Consider the following 20,929-nt stretch of genomic DNA (forward strand, 5'->3'; position numbering starts at 1 on the left):
AGTTCCTCAAACTCCAGAATTCAAACCCTCAATTCCTGTGACAGTCATTCTAAAGCGTCACCCACTGCATGTGCATGCCAGCCGCATCCTATGAAAGTACAGATTCCCTCAGTTTCCCTGCAGACAGACTGAATTGGGTTGTCTAGGGCTGGGGCCGGAGAGAGCCTGCACTTTTAGCTACCTTACCACCACTTTCCACCTCCCCTATACTCCCAGGACAGATCGTATTTTCCTAAGATGGACACATCTCTACATTTGTTCCATGCCACCTGCTCTTCTTGCAATGTGATTAACATTCCTCTTCCTGAAAGGTGGGGTCTAGTTTCCCTCCCCATCAATCTGGATGAAAACTTGTGGCTTCTCCAGGCAGTGAAGTGCGGTGGAAGTGATTCTAGGTGACTTCTAAGGTTAGCTCAAGAGGATACAGCTTCTGCCTGGTGTTTCCTCCCTCTTTCCTTCAATTTCTCCCTGCCTCCCTCCTTCCCTCCCATTTCTTATTTTTTAATGTATTATTTTAACTTTTATTGAAGTATTATATATGTGTGTTATATGTAACAGTATTATACACACACAGAAAATTGCAAATGTCATAAGCATCCATCTTGATAATTTTTCTTTTGTTTTATTTATTTATTTATTTTTTTGAGACAGAGTTTTGCTCTTGTTACCCAGGCCGGAGTGCACTGTTGCATTCTTGGCTCATTGCAACCTCTGCCTCCTGGGTTCAAGCGATTCTCTTGCCTCAGCCTCCCGAGTAACTGGGATTACAGGTGCCTGCCACCATGCCTGGCTAATTTTTTGTATTTTTAGTAGAGATGTGGTTTCTCCATATTGGCCAGGCTGGTCTCAAACTCCTGACCTCAGGTAATCCACCCACTTTGGCCTCCCAAAGTGCTGGAATTACAGGCATGAGCCACAGCTCCTGGCCCTTGAAAAATTTTCACAACCTCAACTCACTTGTGTAACCAGCACCAAATCAAGAAATACACAAAAAAGCCAGCATTCCAAACTCAACAACAAAAAACCTGATTTGAAAATGAGCAAAGGACTTTTGTAGACGTTTCTCCAAAGAAGATATACAAATGACCAATAAGCATTTGAAAAGATACTCTGTATCACTAATCATTAGGGAAATGCAAATCAAAACTGTAGCAAGATACCACTTCACACTCATTAGGATGGCTACTATTTAAAAAACACACACAGAAAATAACAAATCTTGTGAGGATGTGGAGAAATTGGAACATTTGTGCACTGTTTGTGGGAATGTGAAATGGCATCGCTGTGGAGGAAAGCAGTATGGTGGTTCCTTAAAACATTAAAAATAGAATTACCATATAATCTAGTAATTATACTTCTGGGTATCTACTCGAAAGAATTGAAAGCAGGGTTTCAAAGAGATATTTGTACACTTTTGTTCATAGCAGTAGCTAAAACATGGAAAAATCCAATTATCCATCAGTGGATGAATGGATAAGCAAAATGTGGTGTATCCATACAATGGGATATTACTCACCCTTAGAAATTCTGTAATATGCTATGCTAAAACTTGAAGATATTATGCTAAGTGAAATAAGCCAGTCACAAAAAGAAAAATATCATATGATTCCACTTATATGGAATCTACGTACTTAGTCAAAATAAAGACAAAAAATAGAATGCTGGTTGTTAGGGACTGAGGGAAGAAGGGAATGAAGAGTTAATGTGGTTGGCACAGAAGCCCGCCATCAGAAGCTCTGGGTTCTGGGACCTGCTCTGCTCAGAATGTTTGAGACTTCAAGACCCTTCTGCAATCTGGACCTAGTTCCCTCAGGGGAATGTAGCCTCCCTCTTGGCTATTCCTCCTCGGGGAACCCACAGGGCTGTATGTTTGACAGGCAGCTGGAAGACCCAGGTGGGCAGTTCAATTGGTCACGGGGACACGCGGCTCAGCCAATCAGAATCTCGCGGCAGTTGATTCCTAGAGACGGAATCCATTAAACTGACAAAGCCCCAGTCCCAGAGTCCCCTGTCTCGGGGAGTTGGGACTTTTAGGTCGCCCTGGGTACTCAGGACTCCAGACTGAGCTGTCTTGGTCACTCGGGGGCAGTTGGTAGAGGATCCGCAGGATCAGGCCACCAAGGGATAAAGGGTGCTCCTGTGCTGGGCCCTGGAGGACAGACCGGTGGGGACTCGGGGTCAGCCGCGGAAGGGGAGTCACCACCTGTCGGGTAAGAGGGGACTCATCACAGGGGCCGGGGCAGGACGAGTGCCTCCTCCCAGCTCAGGCCGGGTCCCAGGCTGGACCCCTCCCTGTCCTCCAGGGACGGCCTATTTCAGAGCTGGCTAGGGGCAAGCCTGGGATGGAAAGGGGAAGGAGGAGGAGCTCCGGGCACAGGGATTGGGGGCCATCCTGGGGTCTGAGCTGTGGGATGAGGAGGGGATTGCCTGTCCCCTGGGGAATGAGGATGTCACCCAGCCGTGGCCGATGCTGGGGGTCATGATCTGAACCTTGACAGGTTACCCCAGGGCTGCCTTCCTGTTCTCCTGGGCTGTCAGGGAGACTCCCTGCTGTTTTGTTTTTAAGTGACCAGAGACAGACATGTAACATAGAAAACGCTATCACTTTGATCATTTGTTTCAAATGGAAGAAAAACCGACACAATTGGGTTTCTGGTGGGAAGCGCTTCCCTCCAACTCCAGGAACTCCATTAAGGAGTTAAGAAAGCAGAGTCCTGTCAGCAGACAGAGACATGCTGGGCAGTGGTGACCTGGGAGCCACCCCAGGACATGGAGATCTCCAGCTCTACCCTCTGTGCAGGGAGATTCCTTTCAGAAAAAAATCTCAGGGCAGAGTGGGAGAGTGTAGGGACCAGTCACAAAGAGGCTTGCTGCTAGGACCCCTTAGCCATGGGCAGGATGGGCACAGTGACCAGGAAACTTACAGGCCTACGAAAGAGTGTCAATTTCTTTCAAAGTCAAGAGAAAAAAAAGTTGAATTATATGATATTAATGTATTTATCATTATACCAGTAATTCAATAAAATCAAACATTTTAATGGAAAAGGACACACAGGCATTAATCCCCAGTGTCCATCAAGGTGGCAATGCAGCCCTAATGGCCTGGCATCCTTGAAAGGGACGTGCGTTTGGTAATGAGATATGCTCAGCAGCGTAGTCAGCTGTGTGGTGCATTCTCAGCGGTGCCTCAGCAGCCCCGATGCAGACACCCACAAGGAGCACAGCCACTTTATCCAGAGGTGAAGTTTTGCGGCAAGACAGCATTCATAGAGACAGTTCTCAGCAAAGGTCAGTCCCCAAAAAGGGAACTGATTTTATTATGGTCATTAGGATATTCACTCATAGAGAACAGGACCTGACAGACAAGGCAAAGAGTAAATACTAAGATTAGACTAGATGTATTTGGCACATTTGGGATGAGAGGGAGGCACAATGGGAAAGTGTTGAGTTGAAATCAAACTTGGGTTAAATGTGCTGTTTTGCCCAGGATCATTCTTGGCCACAGGACAAAGTGATCCTGGGAAATTGGACCCCCCAAGGCAAAAAGAGAAGGCCCATCTCCTGCACTTCCTCCAGGGCCGTACCTGATCAGAAGGATCACTTGGGCCCTCAGTTAACTGGAGGTGTTTGCTGAGCAGGTACACAACACACAAGGATACAAGCAGCCATTGCACACAGACACACCCACATCGGACACGACCTGCTCTCTTCCCCTCCCTGCACCAAGAGGCGCGTGTGGCAGGGGTCCTGGTGGAGCACTTCCAGGAGGAGTGTTCTGGGACCCTCATGTGAAGGGAACTCCATGTCAAGGCACCCCCTTTCCTCAGCCACAATGAGCTCTTGGGAGCTGGGCAATGGTGTGGGAGAGGTTGTGGGGGATAGCAAAGCAGGGGAACCAGCCTGAAATTGTCTCAGAGAAAGACCAGGCCACTAAGAGTGCAGATGGAGCCATGAGACATCCGAGGAGGGAGGAGAGAAGACCCCCTGGTGAAACTGGGGCTCACGTAAACCTGCATCAAGCGCTGTGGCTCTGTTCAATCAGAAATGCTGCCCACACCCAAGTGAGGCACATGCATGCTCAACACCTGAAAAATATCTGTTCTGACTTGGGCCTCAGGAGAAGAGTTAATGTCTCCTTCATCTTTCCCTCTAGCAATCAGCCATGACTGCCTTTGCATTGTCCGTGCTCTCAGCCTACCACCTCCTCCCCCTGCCATTGCAGTGGCTAACACTGGGGAAGAAGACAAAGACACCGCAGCCTCCCTCCAATCCCTCTCAAATCAGCACGGACAAGGACACAGGTCTCAATCCACAACTGCTGCAGATGGACCCTGGCCACATGGGATGGTCAGACACGCCCGCCCAGCTGTCTGCAGGCAAAGAGGCTCAGAAGAGGTTTGGGGGCCTGAAGGACATCTTGCTCCCATGTCCCTATGGGCGGGCTATTTCATGAGTCAATTTTTCCACATAAAGGACTTAATTTCAGCCATTCCAGGGTGCTACAGGATGCACAGCTTCCCATCAGCCCACCTGAACTCCAGCCATGCCATTTTGATACCAGGAATAAGGTCTCTTGCTTTCCTGCCCCTTAGGGGGTCAGAGCCATGGAAGCAAAATGGCACTTCTGTTTACCTGTTATTTTTTTGTAATCCTCATATGTTTGAAAAATGCAATTATATGAAAAAAGTTTAGTAATTACAGACATAACAGCAGAAAGACCTCGGAACCAAGCTTATTCTCATGGCCGATTCTGCTCCACCTGGGACTCTGGGCACTGCAGGCATCCTTTGGTCAGAATCACAGAGGGATCATCAGGGAGGGCCTTCCCAGAGGATGGACCTCACGTGACTGCTGCCTGAGCGAGTGGCACTGGCCACTCTGCCTGGAGAGAGGAGTAAATATAGGGCTGGCCAGGAGACCTGCACACTCTGCTACCAGCCTTGTCCATCTTTAGCTTCTAATTTGAAGATGAGGAACACACAGAGCAAGAGAACCAAAGGATGGTTAGTAGGGACCACAGAAATGCCCTGGGCCTTTCATTCTCTCCTTTAGCAAATTCCCAGGTGTGGAATTGCTGTTTGGATAATGAGGGAGCCTGAAGGAGGTAGACACAGGAGCAGCCCCAACAGGGCTGACTCCATCCTCTGAAAATGGGGACCTGTGCCCAGCATGTGGCCTTACTGGTTCAGTCTTCTGTGCTAAGGGAGGCTATGAGTGCCCAGATGCCCAGTGCCTCCTACCTGGCACAGGACAGGACCGGGCTGACCCCTGGAAGAATCCCAGGGGTTCTTGGCTATTCAGGGAGTTCCCGCCCAGCCGAGCTTGCCTCTGGCTACCCTGGTCTTGCTGCTCATATCTGCCAGAAAAGGCCTGGACTTGGAAAGAAGCCTGGGATTTACACTCAGTGCTTCCCCACCTGGCTGGTTCCATTTCCTTGGCTCTCTGCTGGAAGTCTGTGCTCCTGAACATCAAGTAAGAGGGAGCATGTGAGCGCAGAGCAGGGAGCCTCAGATGGGAAGAAGTCAGAGGGACCAGAATGTGTCAGAGAATGTGGAGTGAGGTGCCCGAGCTCAAAGGCCAGCTGGGCCACAAGCTGGTTGTGTGATCTTGGGCAAGTTCAACCCGCTTCTTTGTACCTCTTTTCTTGCGTCAAGATAGTAAGAGAAGCCACTTCACTAATACACTGAGGGCTGCTAATAAGTTCTATGTGCAAAGACCCAGGGCAGGTTAGGCCCCTCGGTGAGCACTACTCCTTCTTACAATTTACTGTCAGGAACAACACTGGGCGAGAGAACTTCAGTGCAGCAGGGATTGGCTGAGCCTGAGCAAGGGTTGGGGGAAGTAAATAATGGGCTGTTGCCAGGGCCTGAGCCCAACAGAGAAAGGCTGTGTGCAGAGGGAGGGTCTCAGGTCCTGCTGCTCCTCCTGGTCTCTTTCATCCCAACCACTTCACACCCTCCTCTAACAACAACTCCCACCTCCTTCTTCAGCTCTCCTTGATCCTGCTTAGTGTGGCGCCTACTGTCCCTGGTCCTTTGGTTCCCACCTGCCTCAGTGCACCCCAGTCGCATCTGCTGTTTCTGCCATGGGTCAGTAGACAGGGTAGGGGTGACTGGTGGTGCAGAAGAAACCTCCTGAGAGGGGGACCCCAACACAGGCAGGGCACAGACAGGGCCTCCACCCATCTCAGTGGATGAAGACTCTGTCCCTCTGTCCCTCCCATCCCTGCATTCTCTCTCTGGTCTCAGAGGCCCTCCTGGCTCTCCAGTTGTCCTCTCTCCCTCCTCCACACTTTCTTGTTACAGTCCTGCTCTTGGATTTCTTTAATAATTTTCCTACCTCCAAGGTCCCCTGATGATCAGTTTCCGCCTGGGGACACCAGGCAACTGGCCATGGTGGGGATGGTGACCTGAGACTCCTGGACCACAATGCAGGTGAGATATGCAACTTACAGAGTGAAAAGGAACAATGTCACTGCTGGGTCACTTTGAAGATGAGGCTTAGGCGATGGATTAAAGGCTTAAATGTTAGACCTAAAACCATAAAAACCCTAGAAGAAAACCTAGGCAATACCATTCAGGCCGTAGGCATGGGCAAGGACTTCATGTCTAAAACACCAAAAGCAATGGCAACAAAAGCCAAAATTGACAAATGAGATCTAATTAAACTAAAGAGCTTCTGCACAGCAAAAGAAACTACCATCAGAGTGAACAGGCAACCTACAGAATGGGAGAAAATTTTTACAATGTACCCACCAGACAAAGGGCTAATATCCGAATCTACAAAGAACTCAAACAAATGTACAAGAAAAAATCAACCATATCAAAAAGTGGGCAAAAGATATGAACAGACAATTCTCAAAAGAAGACATTTATGCAGCCTACAGACACATGAAAAAAATGCTCATCATCACTGGCCATCAGAGAAATGCAAATCAAAACCACAATGAGATACCATCTCATGCTAGTAAGAATAGAGATCATTAAAAAGTCAGGAAACAACAGGTGCTGGAGAGGATGTGGAGAAATAGAAACACTTTTACACTGTTGGTGGACTGTAAACTAGTTCAACCATTGTAGAAGACAGTGTGGCGATTCCTCAAGGATTTAGAACTAGAAATACCATTTCACCCAGCGATCCCATTACTGGGTATATACCCAAAGGATTATAAATCATGCTACTATAAAGACACATGCACACGTATGTTTATTGTGTCTCTATTCACAATAGCCAAGACTTGGAACCAACCCAAATGCCCATCAATGATAAACTGGATTAAGAAAATGTGGCACATATACACCATGAAATACTATGCAGCCATAAAAAAGGGTAAGTTCATGTTCTTTGTAGGGACATGGATGAAGCTGGAAACCATCATTCTCAGAAAACTATTGCAAGGGCAGAAAACCAAACACTGCATATTCTCACTCATAGGTGGGAATTGAACAATGAGAATACTTGGACACAGGAAGTCACACACCAGGGCCTGTCATGGGGTGGGGGGACGGGGGAGGGATAGCATTAGGAGATATGCCTGATGTAAATGACGAGTTAACAGGTGCAGCACACCAACATGGCGCATGTATACATATGTAACAAACCTGCACGTTGTGCACATGTACCCTAGAACTTAAAGTATAATAATAATAATAAGAAGAAGATGAGGCTTAGGCAACACATATCCCTTAAATCCAGTCTATGAGGGAACCACAAAGTCCTTATCCTTTGCAAATTCTAGCAGAGAGGTTGTACTAGCTTTGGAGAGAGACCTCAAAACCAAGATCCTGTTTCTTGACACAGCTTATCCTGGTGAAGCTCCCTGGCCAAGCGCAAACTCCCAGGTTGAGCACAAACAGCCTTCACCAATGGTACCATCAGCCCTCAAAGAGGAGGTGACACTAACACTGTAAGTGGGCAGCTTCTCTATGGTCTGCTGCCTGGAGAACTTTGCCTCAATCACTGGTGACCACCTGGGGAATTCCCAAGAACTACTCTTCAAAGGTACACTCGGATGCCCCCTCTGCAAAGCCATTTTGTTCCCTTACTGTACCTCTGAAATAATTTGTTATCCAAGCATTTGCAAATCCACCTGTCTTCTGTGTGTGGCTTTCTATGTGGCGTATCTATAGATATTGAGGGTGAAAAACAAGGGTAAGACTATTGCTTTTCCTAGGGAGCTCACAGTTCACTGGATGAGACAGAAGGAAGCCACTGACTCTGAAAGGGAACAGGATGTGGCAAAGGTGGGGCAGAGGGGTAAGCACAGAGGGGATCAAGAGAAGGGAGAGAAAGGCCATTGTCATGAGTGCAGCCTTTCTGGGGAGCAATGTGTGAGCTGAGCTTTGGAGAAGAAATGAGGGTTTAAAGAGTGTGGGAGAAGAACCTTCCAAGATGTATGGGGAGACAAATGCCCCTCCTCCCTGCTGCTCACCCTCCTGCAGCTGTTCCCTTCTTCCCTCTGTCCTAGCTCAGCAGTCACAACAACTCTCCAAATCAGGACACTCAAAATGCCACTTCTGAAAAGAACATCATGGCTGGGCGCAGTGGCTCAAACCTGTAATCCCAGTACTTTAGGAGGCCAAGGTGGGTGGATCATCTGAGGTCAGGAGTTCGAGACCAGCTTGACCAACATAGCGAAACCCTGTCTCTACTAGATTAAAAAAAAAATTAGCTGGGCATGGTGGTGCATACCTGTAATCCCAGCTACCTGGGAGGCTGAGGCAGGAGAATCACTTGAACCTGGGAGGGGAGCTTGCAGTGAGCCGAGATCGCACCAACGCACTCCAGCCTGGGTGACAGAGCAAGGCTCCATCAAAAAAAAAAAAAAAAAAAAAGTCTGAGTTCCAGGTAGGTACCTCTGCTTCTTCTGACTTGATCTCCCTCCCCTGCCCTCTTTGTGTCTCTCTCATATAGTTCTTTCCACTCACTCAACCTCCACACTCCCTCGACAGCAGATGAAAACATTTGCAGCTGTGAATCCCCATCTGCTTGTGTGTGATTTGTATCCTCTGTGAGTCAACAAGGTGAACATATTCCTCATTTGGTTATGGGACTTTTTAAAAAAACGTCTCAAACAGGCTTTGCTCCATGAGAAAGTAAATCCATTCACCTACAAAGAGAAAGGAAAGGGACAGCCATCCACCATTTGACTCCTGAGTTTCCATCAGTACCCTTCAACACTTATTAGGACTTACATGAAACTATGTGACAACTTTCTATTTCTATCAAACTACAGCCTTCTTCCTTGTATCTGAAGAAGTTAGCACCCTCTACACAGAATAGGAGAGTACAGTTCCAATAGTTATTGTATACATCACTGACCGTTCTTACTACTCCTCAAAATTCCTCGCAGGTCCACCAAATGTTCTGTTTCTTGAAGATTAAATTATAAAATTAAATTTCAATGATATGCATATATAATTAATGAACCCAGAGAAAAGATCATAGTGGTGAGCATATAATATAAATGTGTACATATAACAAAGAAAAAATATGGAAAGCTACTGTCATACTTGTTTCTCTAATCTCTAATGAGGTTATTTTATTTATTTTTTTTAGACAAGGTTTCACTCTGTCATCCAGACTAGAGTGGAGTGGCCCCATCATGGCTCACTCCAGCCTGGGCTTCCTGGGCTCAACTGATCCTCCCACCTTAGTCTCCAGAGAAGCTGGGACTCACAACATACATAAAAATTAATTTCAAAATGGATCAAAGACCTAAATATAACATCTAAACTATAAAACATTTTGAAAAAAAGCACATAAGGGTAAATGTTTGTAACTTTGGATCAGAAAAATAATTTTTTAAATATGACACCAAAAGTAAAAGTGGCCAAGCATGGTGGCTCACACCTGTAATCCCAGCACTTTGGGAGGCCAAAGTGGGAGGATCTCTTGATCCCAGGAATTTGAAATGAGTCTGGGCAACATAAAGAGACCCCATCTCTACAAAACAAAATTAAAAAAATTACTTAGGTATGGTGGCATGTGCTTGTAGTTCTACTCTAGGTACTCAGGAGGCCAAGGCAGGAAGGTCACTTAAGCCGAGGAGTTTGAGGCTGAAGTAAGCCATGATTGTACCACCATGCTCCAGCCTGGGTGGCAGAGTGAGACCCTGTCTCAAAAAAAAAAGTACAAGTGACAAAAACAAAATTGGAGTTCATCAAATTAAAAACTTATGACTTCAAAGTCCACCACCAAGAAACTAAAAAGACAACCCATAAGATGGGAGAAAAACTTGGCAACTTGTTTATGTGTTAAGGGACTTGTACCAGAATACATAGGGAACTCTTAACAACACAACAAAAGGCAAGTAACCCAGGTGAAAAAATGAGTAAAGGATTTGCACATTTCTCCAAGATGATACACAAATTGCCAATAATCACATAATTAGATGCTCAACACCATTAGTCACTAGGGAAAGGCAATCAAAAGCAGAATGAGATGCCACTTTATACCCCCTAGAATGGCTATGATAAAATCTACAGACAAGAACAAGTGTTGGCGAGGGTGGGGGAGAAATGAAACTCTCATACACTGCTATTGGGAATGGGAAATGGTACAGTCATTTTAGAAAACACATTGGTGACCAGGTGTGGTGGCTCACGCCTGTAATCCCAGCACTTTGGAAAGCCAAGGTGGACAGATTGCCTGAGCTCAGGAGTTTGAGACCAGCCTGGGCAATATAGTGACACCCCATCTCTACAAAAAAATAAAAAATTACCTGGGTGCGGTGGCATGTGCCTGTAGTCCTAGCTACTTGAGGGGCTGAGACTGAAGGACTGCTTGAGCCCAGGAGGTCAAGGCTGCAGTGAATCGTGTTCGTGCCACTGCACTCCAGCCTGGGTGACAGAGCAAGACCTTGTCTTAGAACAACAACAAAACAAAACAAACCATAAAACAGGTTGGAAATTCCCCTAAACAATTAAACATAGAGTTACACTTTGACCCAAAAATTAGAGGCCGGGTGCGGTGGCTCATGCCTGTAATCCCAGCACTTTGGGAGACTGAGGCAGGTGGATCACCTAAGGTCAGGAGTTCGAGACCAGCCTGGCCAACATGGTGAAACCCCATCTCTACTAAAAATACAAAAAATTAGCCAGGTGCAGTGGTGTGCACCTGTAATCCCAGCTACTTGGGAGGCTGAGCAGGAGAATCACTTGAACACAGGAGGCGGAGGTTGCAGTGAGCTGAGATCACGCCATTGCACTCCAACCTGGGCAACAAGAGTGAAACTCTGTCTCAAAAAAGAAAAAAAAATTATACTCTTACATATGTACACAGAAATGAAAACATATGTCTATGTAAACCTTTACACAAGTGTTCATAGCAGCTTTATTCATAATAAAAGTGGAAACAGTCCAAATGTCCACCAGCTGATGAATGGCTCAATGTAATAGATGCATACAAGGGAATAATTTTCAGCAAAAAAAGAATGAAGTTCCAGGCCAGGCAGGGCAGCTCACGCCCATAATACCAACATTTTAACAGGCTGAGGAAAGAGGATGATGTCACCCTGTTGCCGGAGAGGGTGTCCTAAATGTGAGTTGTCCAGCCAGAATGTGGCCTGTATGCTACACCCGCTATTCTTGGCATACTGGGCAAGGGATTGAACAAAATGCCAGAGTGGGCACAGATTTATTGAAGAAAATTCAGAGTGGGATTGGGCTTGAGCAAGCGACTGCTCAAGAGCCCCCTCAATTATAGTTTTCATTAAAGAAAAAACCCGGCAACACCCCTCGGTGCCCTTCAGAGGCCTCCAGTTGACCACACCTCATAAAGGATTGGCCTGAGACCAATCAGAGGCTGAAGTGGCTTGTTGTCATGGAAGCAAGGATATGGCCTAGATGCTGCACCTGCTGTTCTTCTGCTCATTTGAACTGACTGCACCTGCTGTTCTTCCACCCCTGCGGCACTGGCTGTGCCAGCTGAAACCCTGGTTACCCGAATTCCCTATTCTCCTGCCTCATTTGCCCCTGACAGATATGATCCCCATAAATCTTTATGGGAGGCAGAAGGGCTGAAGATCAGCTTTCTGTAGCTACTTTCTGCTGGCCATGGGCATTGTCCCTGCCTATTGAGGATCGTGGCTCTCTGTCCCTAGGTAGTTAGGCGGGTATCCATAGGTTGTGGCGAACCTTGTACCTGGTTGTAAAAGGTGGAGCTGGCTTGATCCAGTCATGACAGGTGGGTATTTTGGCCTGATTTTGGATTTTGTTCCAACATTGGCTGAAACCCTTATACAAGCATCTGTAAGTGAGAGAGCAAAAATCAGTTAACATTTTACACCAGGGAAAATCGTTAGGTATTTACTCATCTTCTGTCTTTTAAATAGGTAGTTCAGGTCTTCTATGGGTTCACAGGTATAGTAGCTGGTGGGAGCCTCTGGTTGCAGGTTCAGGACTTCAGATATTGCAGGCTTAAACCTGGAAAGAGGTATCCAACTATCTAATGCTAGTGCTTTGACCGTGGAAGGCATGGCCAACACCAGTGAAAACGGTCCCTTCCATTAGGGTTGTAGTTGTTGAGTGGGTGACTCCTCATTCCATGTTTTAACAAGTACCTTATCTCCTGGCCTGATCTTGGTTTGCTGGTTAGTTCCTGGTGTGGGGAGCCTTTGAGTTCCAAACTCTCGCAAAACCTGCTGAAATCATCCAAGGTTAACTAGGTATTTTATTAACCCAGCCGTTTCTGGATCAGTAATTAGATCATTAGTTAAAATGACCTCACATATAACATTTTATATGGGCTCATATTAATTTTTGTTCCTGGAGAATAATGGTTTCTTAAGAGGGCTATGGGCAGTAAGTTGATCCGAGTTTCTGATGTTTCCTGACATAGCTTAGCTAATGCCCATTTTGAAGTTTGATTAGCCCTTTCTACTTTCCCTGAGGATTAAGGCCTCCATGCTGAGTGTAAATAGTATTTGATTCTGAGAGCCTTAGCAATGCTTTGAGTTGTTTGCGAGGTGGAAGATGAGCGATTATTACTTTGGAGGCTTTGGGGCAACCCAAACCAGGGGATTATTTCCTTCAAGAGAACCTTGATAACCCCATTAGCCTTCTCCGTTCTGGTAGGGTAGGTTTCAACCCAGCCAGTAAAGTTGCTTCATTCTCTCCTTGATTCCAGCTGTCTTTCTGGAATCAGGTGCAGGTTACTAACCGGGTCTTAGAGTAATTGTCTTCCCAAATCTCACCCTCCTTTGTGATGTATTCCTCCCAGTCTTTTTATTATTATTATTATTATTGGAATCTACTTCTTTGGATGATGCCTGCTGGTGTTCTCAAAGGTTCCTTACTAGTTGTGTCCTTTATAAAATAATCCGATAATATTTTAGCTTCTTCCTGAATTTTGTAGCACATTTTTGAGCTTCTGCTAAACCCATTTTTGAGTCTCATGACATTTTACATGTATGGAATTGTGCCAATAGAAACAAAATGTGGTCATATAGCCTCTCCCAACGCTTCAACCAAATTGGTTTATGTCAGACCCTGGCAGCTTCTGCTATCATTGGATCTCAGTGAGGCCTTTGCACCCATTCCCTCCCTTTGTGATTCATCCACAGACATCTCCCTCCATTGATTTGAGAACCATCTCAGCAATATTCCTGGCCTTATTCTAGTCCTCACTCCATCTCACTGCCTGCTGTTTCCTGTGAAATAAAGAAATGCCCCACACTTTAGAGAGTAAAAACAAAAATTAGAGCTTAGAGAGGGTGGACTTGTCAAGAAGACACAGAGCTGGGAGTGTGGTAAGCCCTTAAAACGGGGGCTCAATGATACCACTGCCTCCCAGGGATCCCTAATATCTGAGAGTCCTAGTGAGCTGGGATGAACTCAGGGCCCAAGAAGGGCTGTCTGACCCTCCCACCTTCAAAACTACACCCAGTGCACATGGCGTGAGGGGCTTCCATGGTGATGGTAATGAAACCTCACCTGCCATCTCTCCCATTACTGCTGTGCCCCATTACTGCTGAGTCCCCTCTCATCCCATTCTGTGCTGAGTGTCTAGATGTGATCAATAGAATCAAGGGGAAATGTTCTGAGAGGAAAGGGGTTAGAGTCAGATGATGGGCTTTGAGCTGTGAACTCAGAGCCTTCAAACCTGGGGAACTCAACAGCAGTGCCAAGAAGAATGGGGGACATTGGGGTTTGAGTTTATGTTTGGAAGAACATACGCATGACTTGGAGGCTGCTATGTTCTTGTGTCCCCAGCAAACAGAGCTAGGAGCCGCTGGAGGGAAGGTTGGTGCTAGAAGTTCATGTGAGAACAGGGCAGACACCTGCATAAATGTGTGTGGTGGGTGGGGGGGAGGTCTCCCAGGCACTGCAGGTGTTTGAATCAAGGCCCAAACACTGTGGCAGGAGTACTCCCAGGGAACTCAATCATTTATTTTACTAGGGCTTTAACATAAAGTATCAGTTCTTAAGAAAATCGGCAACATATGAGTGAAAATCTCATTTAATTGGCATGAGATGTTGTGCAGGTGGAAATCTGGGTTAAGTGTGAAATCATTATCACCAGATTGTTGCAACAGATTACCAATGCAGCAATCATGCATAGCTGTGAGGGCTCAAGTAACGGAGGGGGTGGCCAGCACCCTGGCAGAGGGAGACAGCACAGGAAAAGGTCTTTGTGACTCAGGTCATAGAGAGGAAAATGGTTTTGTGGGCAGGCAACGAGGAAAGGGGGACAGAGTAGCTGTATCCTGAAATAAAGCCTCTTAGGGATTATTTGACCATTTGTTTCTCCATGTGAATGCATAACTTTGATTGTAAAAATAAATAGAAAAGCACCTCTTTCCTGACAACACCCAGTCCCTGAGCCCCACAGATGGCGTTCTGGTTTCTTGCAGGAGTTTCTCATCCCACCTGCCTGCTCCCTTTTAGGACAAACCCACCAGCAAGGAGGTCTTCTAGCTCTTCCTGTGTGTGCTCTCCTTCTGGTCCTGGCTTTGGCCCCAGGGAGCTCTGGGTTCTCTCAGCTGCACTTCCATCCAACCTCAGTGCCTAGGACTCTGTGCCTGACCTCCTCCAGGCAGGGCTGCTGCCCCCAGGTGTCCACCTGGTACGGGGCTCCCATGGCAGCCCTCCTCCGACGACCAAGTGTGCTGGGGATGCTAAGGCTGACTTGTTGCTGGTACAGCCAAACCTTCTTTGCTGGCTGTTTCCAAGACTCCCTAAAGGCTCCACGGATTTTCCTTAGAACACAGTCCTGAGCAGTCCCACCCATCCTCTTCCCCTCTCTCCCCCACACTGGGGGTCACACTTGCTTCATGGTCTAGTGGCTTACCCAGTTTTTTCTCGTTCTTTTCATGTATGTCTGTTCCCTCCTAAAACCCTTGCAATTTAGTCTTGGTGTCTGTTTCTCAGAGGAGCTCGGTAACAGACTCCACACTCTCTTCTCCCAGTCCCTGCTGCCCCTGTTGCAAGGTGGGGACCACAGAGCCAGCTTCCCTTGTCCAAACCATAAGCTAGCCCTTAGCAAAGTGGAGCCCCCCCCACTAAGGGTTGCGTTTCTCCTTGTTCCTGCTAGTCACATCCAGCACATCTGGGCTACCACCCTTGATGGCAACATTAGATTGGGGGTCACTGTGGTCATGACAGGGGTGGACCAGGGGGCAGAGTCTTCAGTCACCATGGTAACCCCAGCATCCAGTGCTAGCAGATGTTTTAGAATAGAGGCTCAGATGCTCACGGATGCAGCCCCAATCCTCCGCCCCTCCCTGCAGCTGCTGGGCAGGCCTCCTGGGCTCATCACTGCCTTCTGGCAGGGCCTCAGTGGCAGCCAGCTCTGGAAGGCATCCTCACTCTGGGTTCAGGAGCTTGCTGAGCTTCTACTTGAAAGTTTGAAGTTAGAATGTCCCTTTTCTGAGTTATATTTTTCTGCTGCAGATTTTGGACATTTCCTGAGGGATACTGAATACATGGGGGTCGATGGAGGGGAGGAAGGAGGGGCTAGAAGGAAGGAAAAGGCTATCATTGGGTGGGCCCTCTGGGACAGGGCATTGGGCAGGGACCGCTCTAGGGGACTTCACAGGGAGGAATGAGGAGTGGGATGCAGTGACATCACAAGGGTCCCATTGTGACCCCTCCACTCTCAGCTAAGGGGGGATTGGCTGAGCTGAACAGAGGGGGAGGGGAGTAAATAAGGGGCTGTTGCCAGAGCCTGAGCCCACCAGAGAAAGTCTGTGTGCAGAGGGAGGGCCTCAGGTCCTGCTGCTCCTTCATCCTGACCCCTTCACACCCTCCTCTAACAAGGACCTTGACCTCCCTTCTCCACTCTTCTGGATCCTGCTCAGTGTGGCGCCGGCCTTCTCTGGGGCCCTGGAGTTCCCACTGACCTTCAGCCCCGCCAGTTGCATCTGCTGTTCCCACTGCAGGTTAGTGGACAGAGTGGAGGTGGCTAATGGTGTAGAGGATACTTCGTGAGAGGGGGACCCCAACACAGGGACAGGGCACTGATGGAACCTTTACCAAAATGCTGGGAAAGGTCTCCCCACGATCCACATACTCTCTCCCAGGCCTCAAAGGGCCCTCCCTGGTCTCCAGCTGTCAGCTTTCCCACCCCCACCTTCTCTCCTCCTTTCGGTTCTGCTCCTGAATTTCTTTAAAAATTCTCCTGCATCAAGATTCCCCTGCTAGTCAGTTCCTGCCTGGGGTCACCAGGCTGCTTCAAAGTCAGGAAGGACACGGTAGGGATGGTGACTTGAGTTTCCCAGACCATAGTGCAGGTGAGAAGTGTACCCTACAGAGTGAAAAGGCACAGTGTCATCACAGGGTCATTTTAAAGTTGGAACTTAGACAACAGATGTCCCTTAAATCCAGTCTATGAGGACACCACAAAGACCATATCCTTTGCAAATTCTAGCAGAGAGGTTGTACTAGATTGGGAGAAAGTCCTAAAGAGCAAGATCCTGTTTCTTGACACAGTTTACCCTGGAGATGCTCACTGGCCTAGCACAAACTCCCAGGTCAAGCACAAATAGCCCTCAGAGAGGAGGTGGCACTAACACTCTAGGCGGTGGCTGCTCTATGGTCTGCTGCTGCCTGAAGAGCTTTGCCTCCATCACTGGTGACGACCTGGGGAATTCCTGAGTGTACACCTCAAAGGTACACTCGGATGTCCCCTCTGCAAAGCCATCTTGTTCCCTTACTGTACCTCTGAAATCATCTGTTATCCAAGTATTTGCAAATCCACCTGTCTTCTGTATGTGGCTTCCTATGTGGCATATCTATAGACATTGAGGATAAATAGCAAGAGTAAGACTCTGTTCCTTTTCTTAGGGAGCTCACAGTTCACTGGATGAGACAGAAGGAAGCCACTGACTCTGAAAGGGAGCAGGATGTGGCAAAGGTGGGGCAGAGGGGTAAGCACAGAGGAGATCAAGAGAAGGGGGAGAAAGACCATTGTCATGAGTGCAGCCTTTCTGGGGAGCAATGTGTGAGCTGAGCTTTGGAGAAGAAATGAGGTTCTAAAGAGTGTGGGAGAAGAGCCTTCCAAGATGTATGGGGAGACCAATGTCCCCTCTTCCCGCTGTTCCCTTCTTCCCTCTGTCCTTGCTCAGCACAGTCACAACAACTCTCCAAATCATGACACTCAAAATGCCACATCTAAAAAGAACATCCCAGTAGGTGCCTCTGCTTCTTCTGACTTGGCCTCCCTTCCCTGCCCTCTTTGGGTCTCACACAATTATTTTCCCTCATCCAACCTCCACAGTCCCTCGACAGCAGATGAAAAAATTTGCATTTCCAAATCCCCGTCTGCTTGTGTATGATTTGTATCCTCTGTGAGTCAACAAGGTGAACATATTCCTCAATTGGTTGTGATTTTTTTTATTTTTATTTTTTGAGATGGAGTCTTGCTGTGTCACCCAGGCTGGAGTGCAACAGCACAGTCTAGGCTCACTGCAACCTCCGCCTCCTGGGTTCAAGCAATTCTCCTGCCTCAGCCTCCTGAGTAGCTGGGACTACTGGCGCATGTCACTACACCCAGCTAATTTTTGTATTTTCAGTAGATACAGGGTTTCACCATGTTGGCCACGCTGGTCTCAAATTCTTGACCACATGATCCATCCGCCTCGGCCTCCCAAAGTGCTGGGATTACAGGCGTAAGCCACTGTGCCTAGCCAGTTGTGAAATTTTTAAAAATGTCTGCAACAGACTTTGCCCCTAAGAAAGTAAATTCATGCACCTACAAAGAGAAAGGAAAGGGACAGTCACCCACCATTTGACTACTGAGTTTCCATCTGCACCCTTCAACATTTACTAGGACTTACATGAAACTCTGTGACAAAATACACCTTTCTTTTTATTTCTATCAAACAAAATACACCTTTCTTCCTTGTATCTGAAGAAGTTGGCACCCTCTGTACAGAATAGGAGATGCACAGTTCCAACAGTTATTGTATACATCACTGACCATATTAATGACTCCACAAAATCAATCATGGGTCCACCATATATTCTGTTACCTGAAGACTAACTTACAAAATTAAACTCCAACAACATGAATATACAACAAATGAACAGAGAGAAAAGATCAAATTGGTGAGCATATAATATAAACATGTGCATATTACAAAGAAAAATATAGAAAGCTACTACCATATCTGTTTCTGTAATTTGTCGTGAGGCCATAATACCATTAAAATTTTTTAATTAATTAATTTTTCACCACACTTCTCTTGCTTTGTGGATTCAGGCCATCATGGATACAATGACTTCTTCCTTTCATTATCCACTCCATATTTCTCCTGCCCTCACCAAGAACCTCAATTCGTCTCAGGTCGTTGTGTTTTAGAGTGACCTAAACTTCCATTCCCAAAGGACTAAGTCCTCAATCATCCTGCCGTCTTTTAGTCGGAGTGTATCCCACTCCTCATTCCTCCCTGTGAAGTCCCCTAGAGCTGTCCCTGCCCAATGCCCTGTCCCAGAGGGCCCACCCAGTGATAGCCCTTTCCTTCCTTCTAGCCCCTCCTTCCTCCCCTCCATCGACCCCCATGTATTCAGTGTCCCGCAGGAAATGTCCAAAATCTGCAGCAGAAAATGCAACTCAGAAAAGGTGACATCCTAACTTCAAACTTTCAAGTAGAAGCTCAGCAAGCTCCTGAACCCAGAGTGAGGATGCCTTCCAGAGCTGGCTGCCACTGAGGCCCTGCCAGAAGGCAGTGATGAGCCCAGGAGGCCTGCGTACCTTCATGATGAGTATGCTCCACTTGGTGCATAGCCTTCATGGTTAGTTACCTTTATCCATTTCTCCTTAAGGACAGCCCATTCCATCTTGTAATGGTTCCTGGCACCAGGGCAGTACAGGTCTCCTGATCAGCTTGTGGATTTCAGTGATGTCCATTATTGAAGGGTCTGTTTTCTTGGCATCCACATGAGTCACAAACTGGGGGTTGAAATCTTGTGCAATGTGCACCACAACGTTTGTCCTCATAGAAGCTACAACTTGATCGTCCAGTCATCTCATCACCAGCACCACACCACGCTGCCAATTCCACTGTTGATTGCCCACAAGTCAGTGAACTGTAACAAGGTGCATTCTGGGGGCAGGGGGGTGTTTCTAGGGCAAGTGTTGGCCTGCAACTCCACCCACTGAGCAGAGTTCCCTTTTCCATGCAGTTTTGAGCAATTTCCTTTGGGACCCCACAGCAGCAGCAGCCCAATATCCCCCACTGGCCTTGAACTTAGCTGACCCATCTGTGAACCAAGCCCAGGTATCCTCAAGAACTTCAGTACCCTGAAGTCCCCAAGAAGCCCAAGGTGCTGGCACAGATCCTGTGTCTGAGACAGCCACAACTACAGGGTGACTAGGTACTATTTCATGTAACTGTGAGATGCCATTAATGTCTAGTTTACTTCTTTCCTGGATGTGACACTTCCATTAGTAATGGATGCTTGCTGGGCAATACCCACTTTGTTAGTGTTCTCCTTTCTGACCCACCCCAGGATAGGGATGCCGGCATGTAACAACATGTGCTGTTACTCCCGCTTATGTACTTGTGCCTCTCCATTGTTCTACTTGGTATTTTCTTACAGAGAATGTCCTTTACAGTTAAACATAGTATTACATACACACTCTACATCTATTCCCACAATACGTTCGGCATTATTAATTACAGTTACTCCAGTGTGTATTGGCACAAAAGGGCCCACCCACAAAGATATATCAGCCCACTATTCAGAGTTACTTCCAAATCCAGTTAAAGTAATTTTTCAAAATGGGCGTGGACATTTCTTGGCACCTCCATGACTTGTGCCCCTGTGTCCAGAAGAATTGACATGTTTGGCAGCCTTGGTTGCTACCAAGTCCCTAACACACCATGCAGGGCATAAGGCCTTGGATTTTATTATGGACAGAAGTTCCTCAGCCTCTGCCCTGATGCAGTTTACTCTTGAAGAGTTTGAAGTCAGGGTAGAAGGTGGAGTTAGATGCATTAGATACGCCCCTGTCCTCACGACACAGACCTCAGCATGGAGATTCAGGTCTTTCTGGTCATCCTCCAGTTTCTTCACAGTCAGCACCAAAGCTGCTCAGGCATCTTCTCCGGATACTGCTCAGAGCTTTAAGTGTGTTTGCCATCTCATGGTCTGATAACAAAAGAGAATTTCCCTCATGGGAAGTTCACCAGTATCTCCTCTTTGGGAATCACCTGGCATTATAGCCATGCCCATATGGTCCCATAGTTTGGATCTTTGGTTAGATTTTTCTTCCTCCTTATCCTGAAGGCATTTCCCTTGGTGCCTGGAAAGGGCTCACTCAGTGGGCCTCGGTTGCTCAAACCCTGCATATTCCCCAGAAAAGCCTGTCTTCAGGATTGGACTTTGGTGATTTAGGTCACTCATGTTAGACAAAGACCTGAGACAAACTGAGGTTTTCAGTGAGGACAGGGAAAATGTGGAATGGGTAGTGAAACAAGAAAACC

General features: G+C 47.1%; 1 protein-coding gene across 1 annotated transcript; it reads left to right on the forward strand.

The window, feature by feature from the left end:
* Positions 1-3,022: 3,022 nt before the first annotated feature.
* LOC105536088 lies at positions 3,023-4,716 on the forward strand. Its single transcript, XM_011975364.1, has 2 exons — positions 3,023-3,239; positions 4,154-4,716. The coding sequence occupies exons 1-2, from the start codon at positions 3,135-3,137 to the stop codon at positions 4,451-4,453; spliced, it is 405 nt and encodes a 134-aa protein (XP_011830754.1). The 5' UTR covers positions 3,023-3,134; the 3' UTR covers positions 4,454-4,716.
* The last annotated feature ends 16,213 nt before the right edge of the window (positions 4,717-20,929 follow it).

The sequence above is a fragment of the Mandrillus leucophaeus genome, unplaced genomic scaffold (genome assembly GCF_000951045.1).
Source record: "Mandrillus leucophaeus isolate KB7577 unplaced genomic scaffold, Mleu.le_1.0 Scaffold101, whole genome shotgun sequence".
In the NCBI taxonomy this organism is placed as follows: domain Eukaryota; kingdom Metazoa; phylum Chordata; class Mammalia; order Primates; family Cercopithecidae; genus Mandrillus; species Mandrillus leucophaeus.

Bases quoted from the DNA above. Each gene is read 5' to 3' on its own strand.
- LOC105536088 (XM_011975364.1), top strand. From the start codon at position 3,135: ATGAGATATGCTCAGCAGCGTAGTCAGCTGTGTGGTGCATTCTCAGCG. The intron at 3,240-4,153 runs GTGAAGTTTTGC...CTTTCCCTCTAG, and splicing joins CACAGCCACTTTATCCAGAG to CAATCAGCCATGACTGCCTT.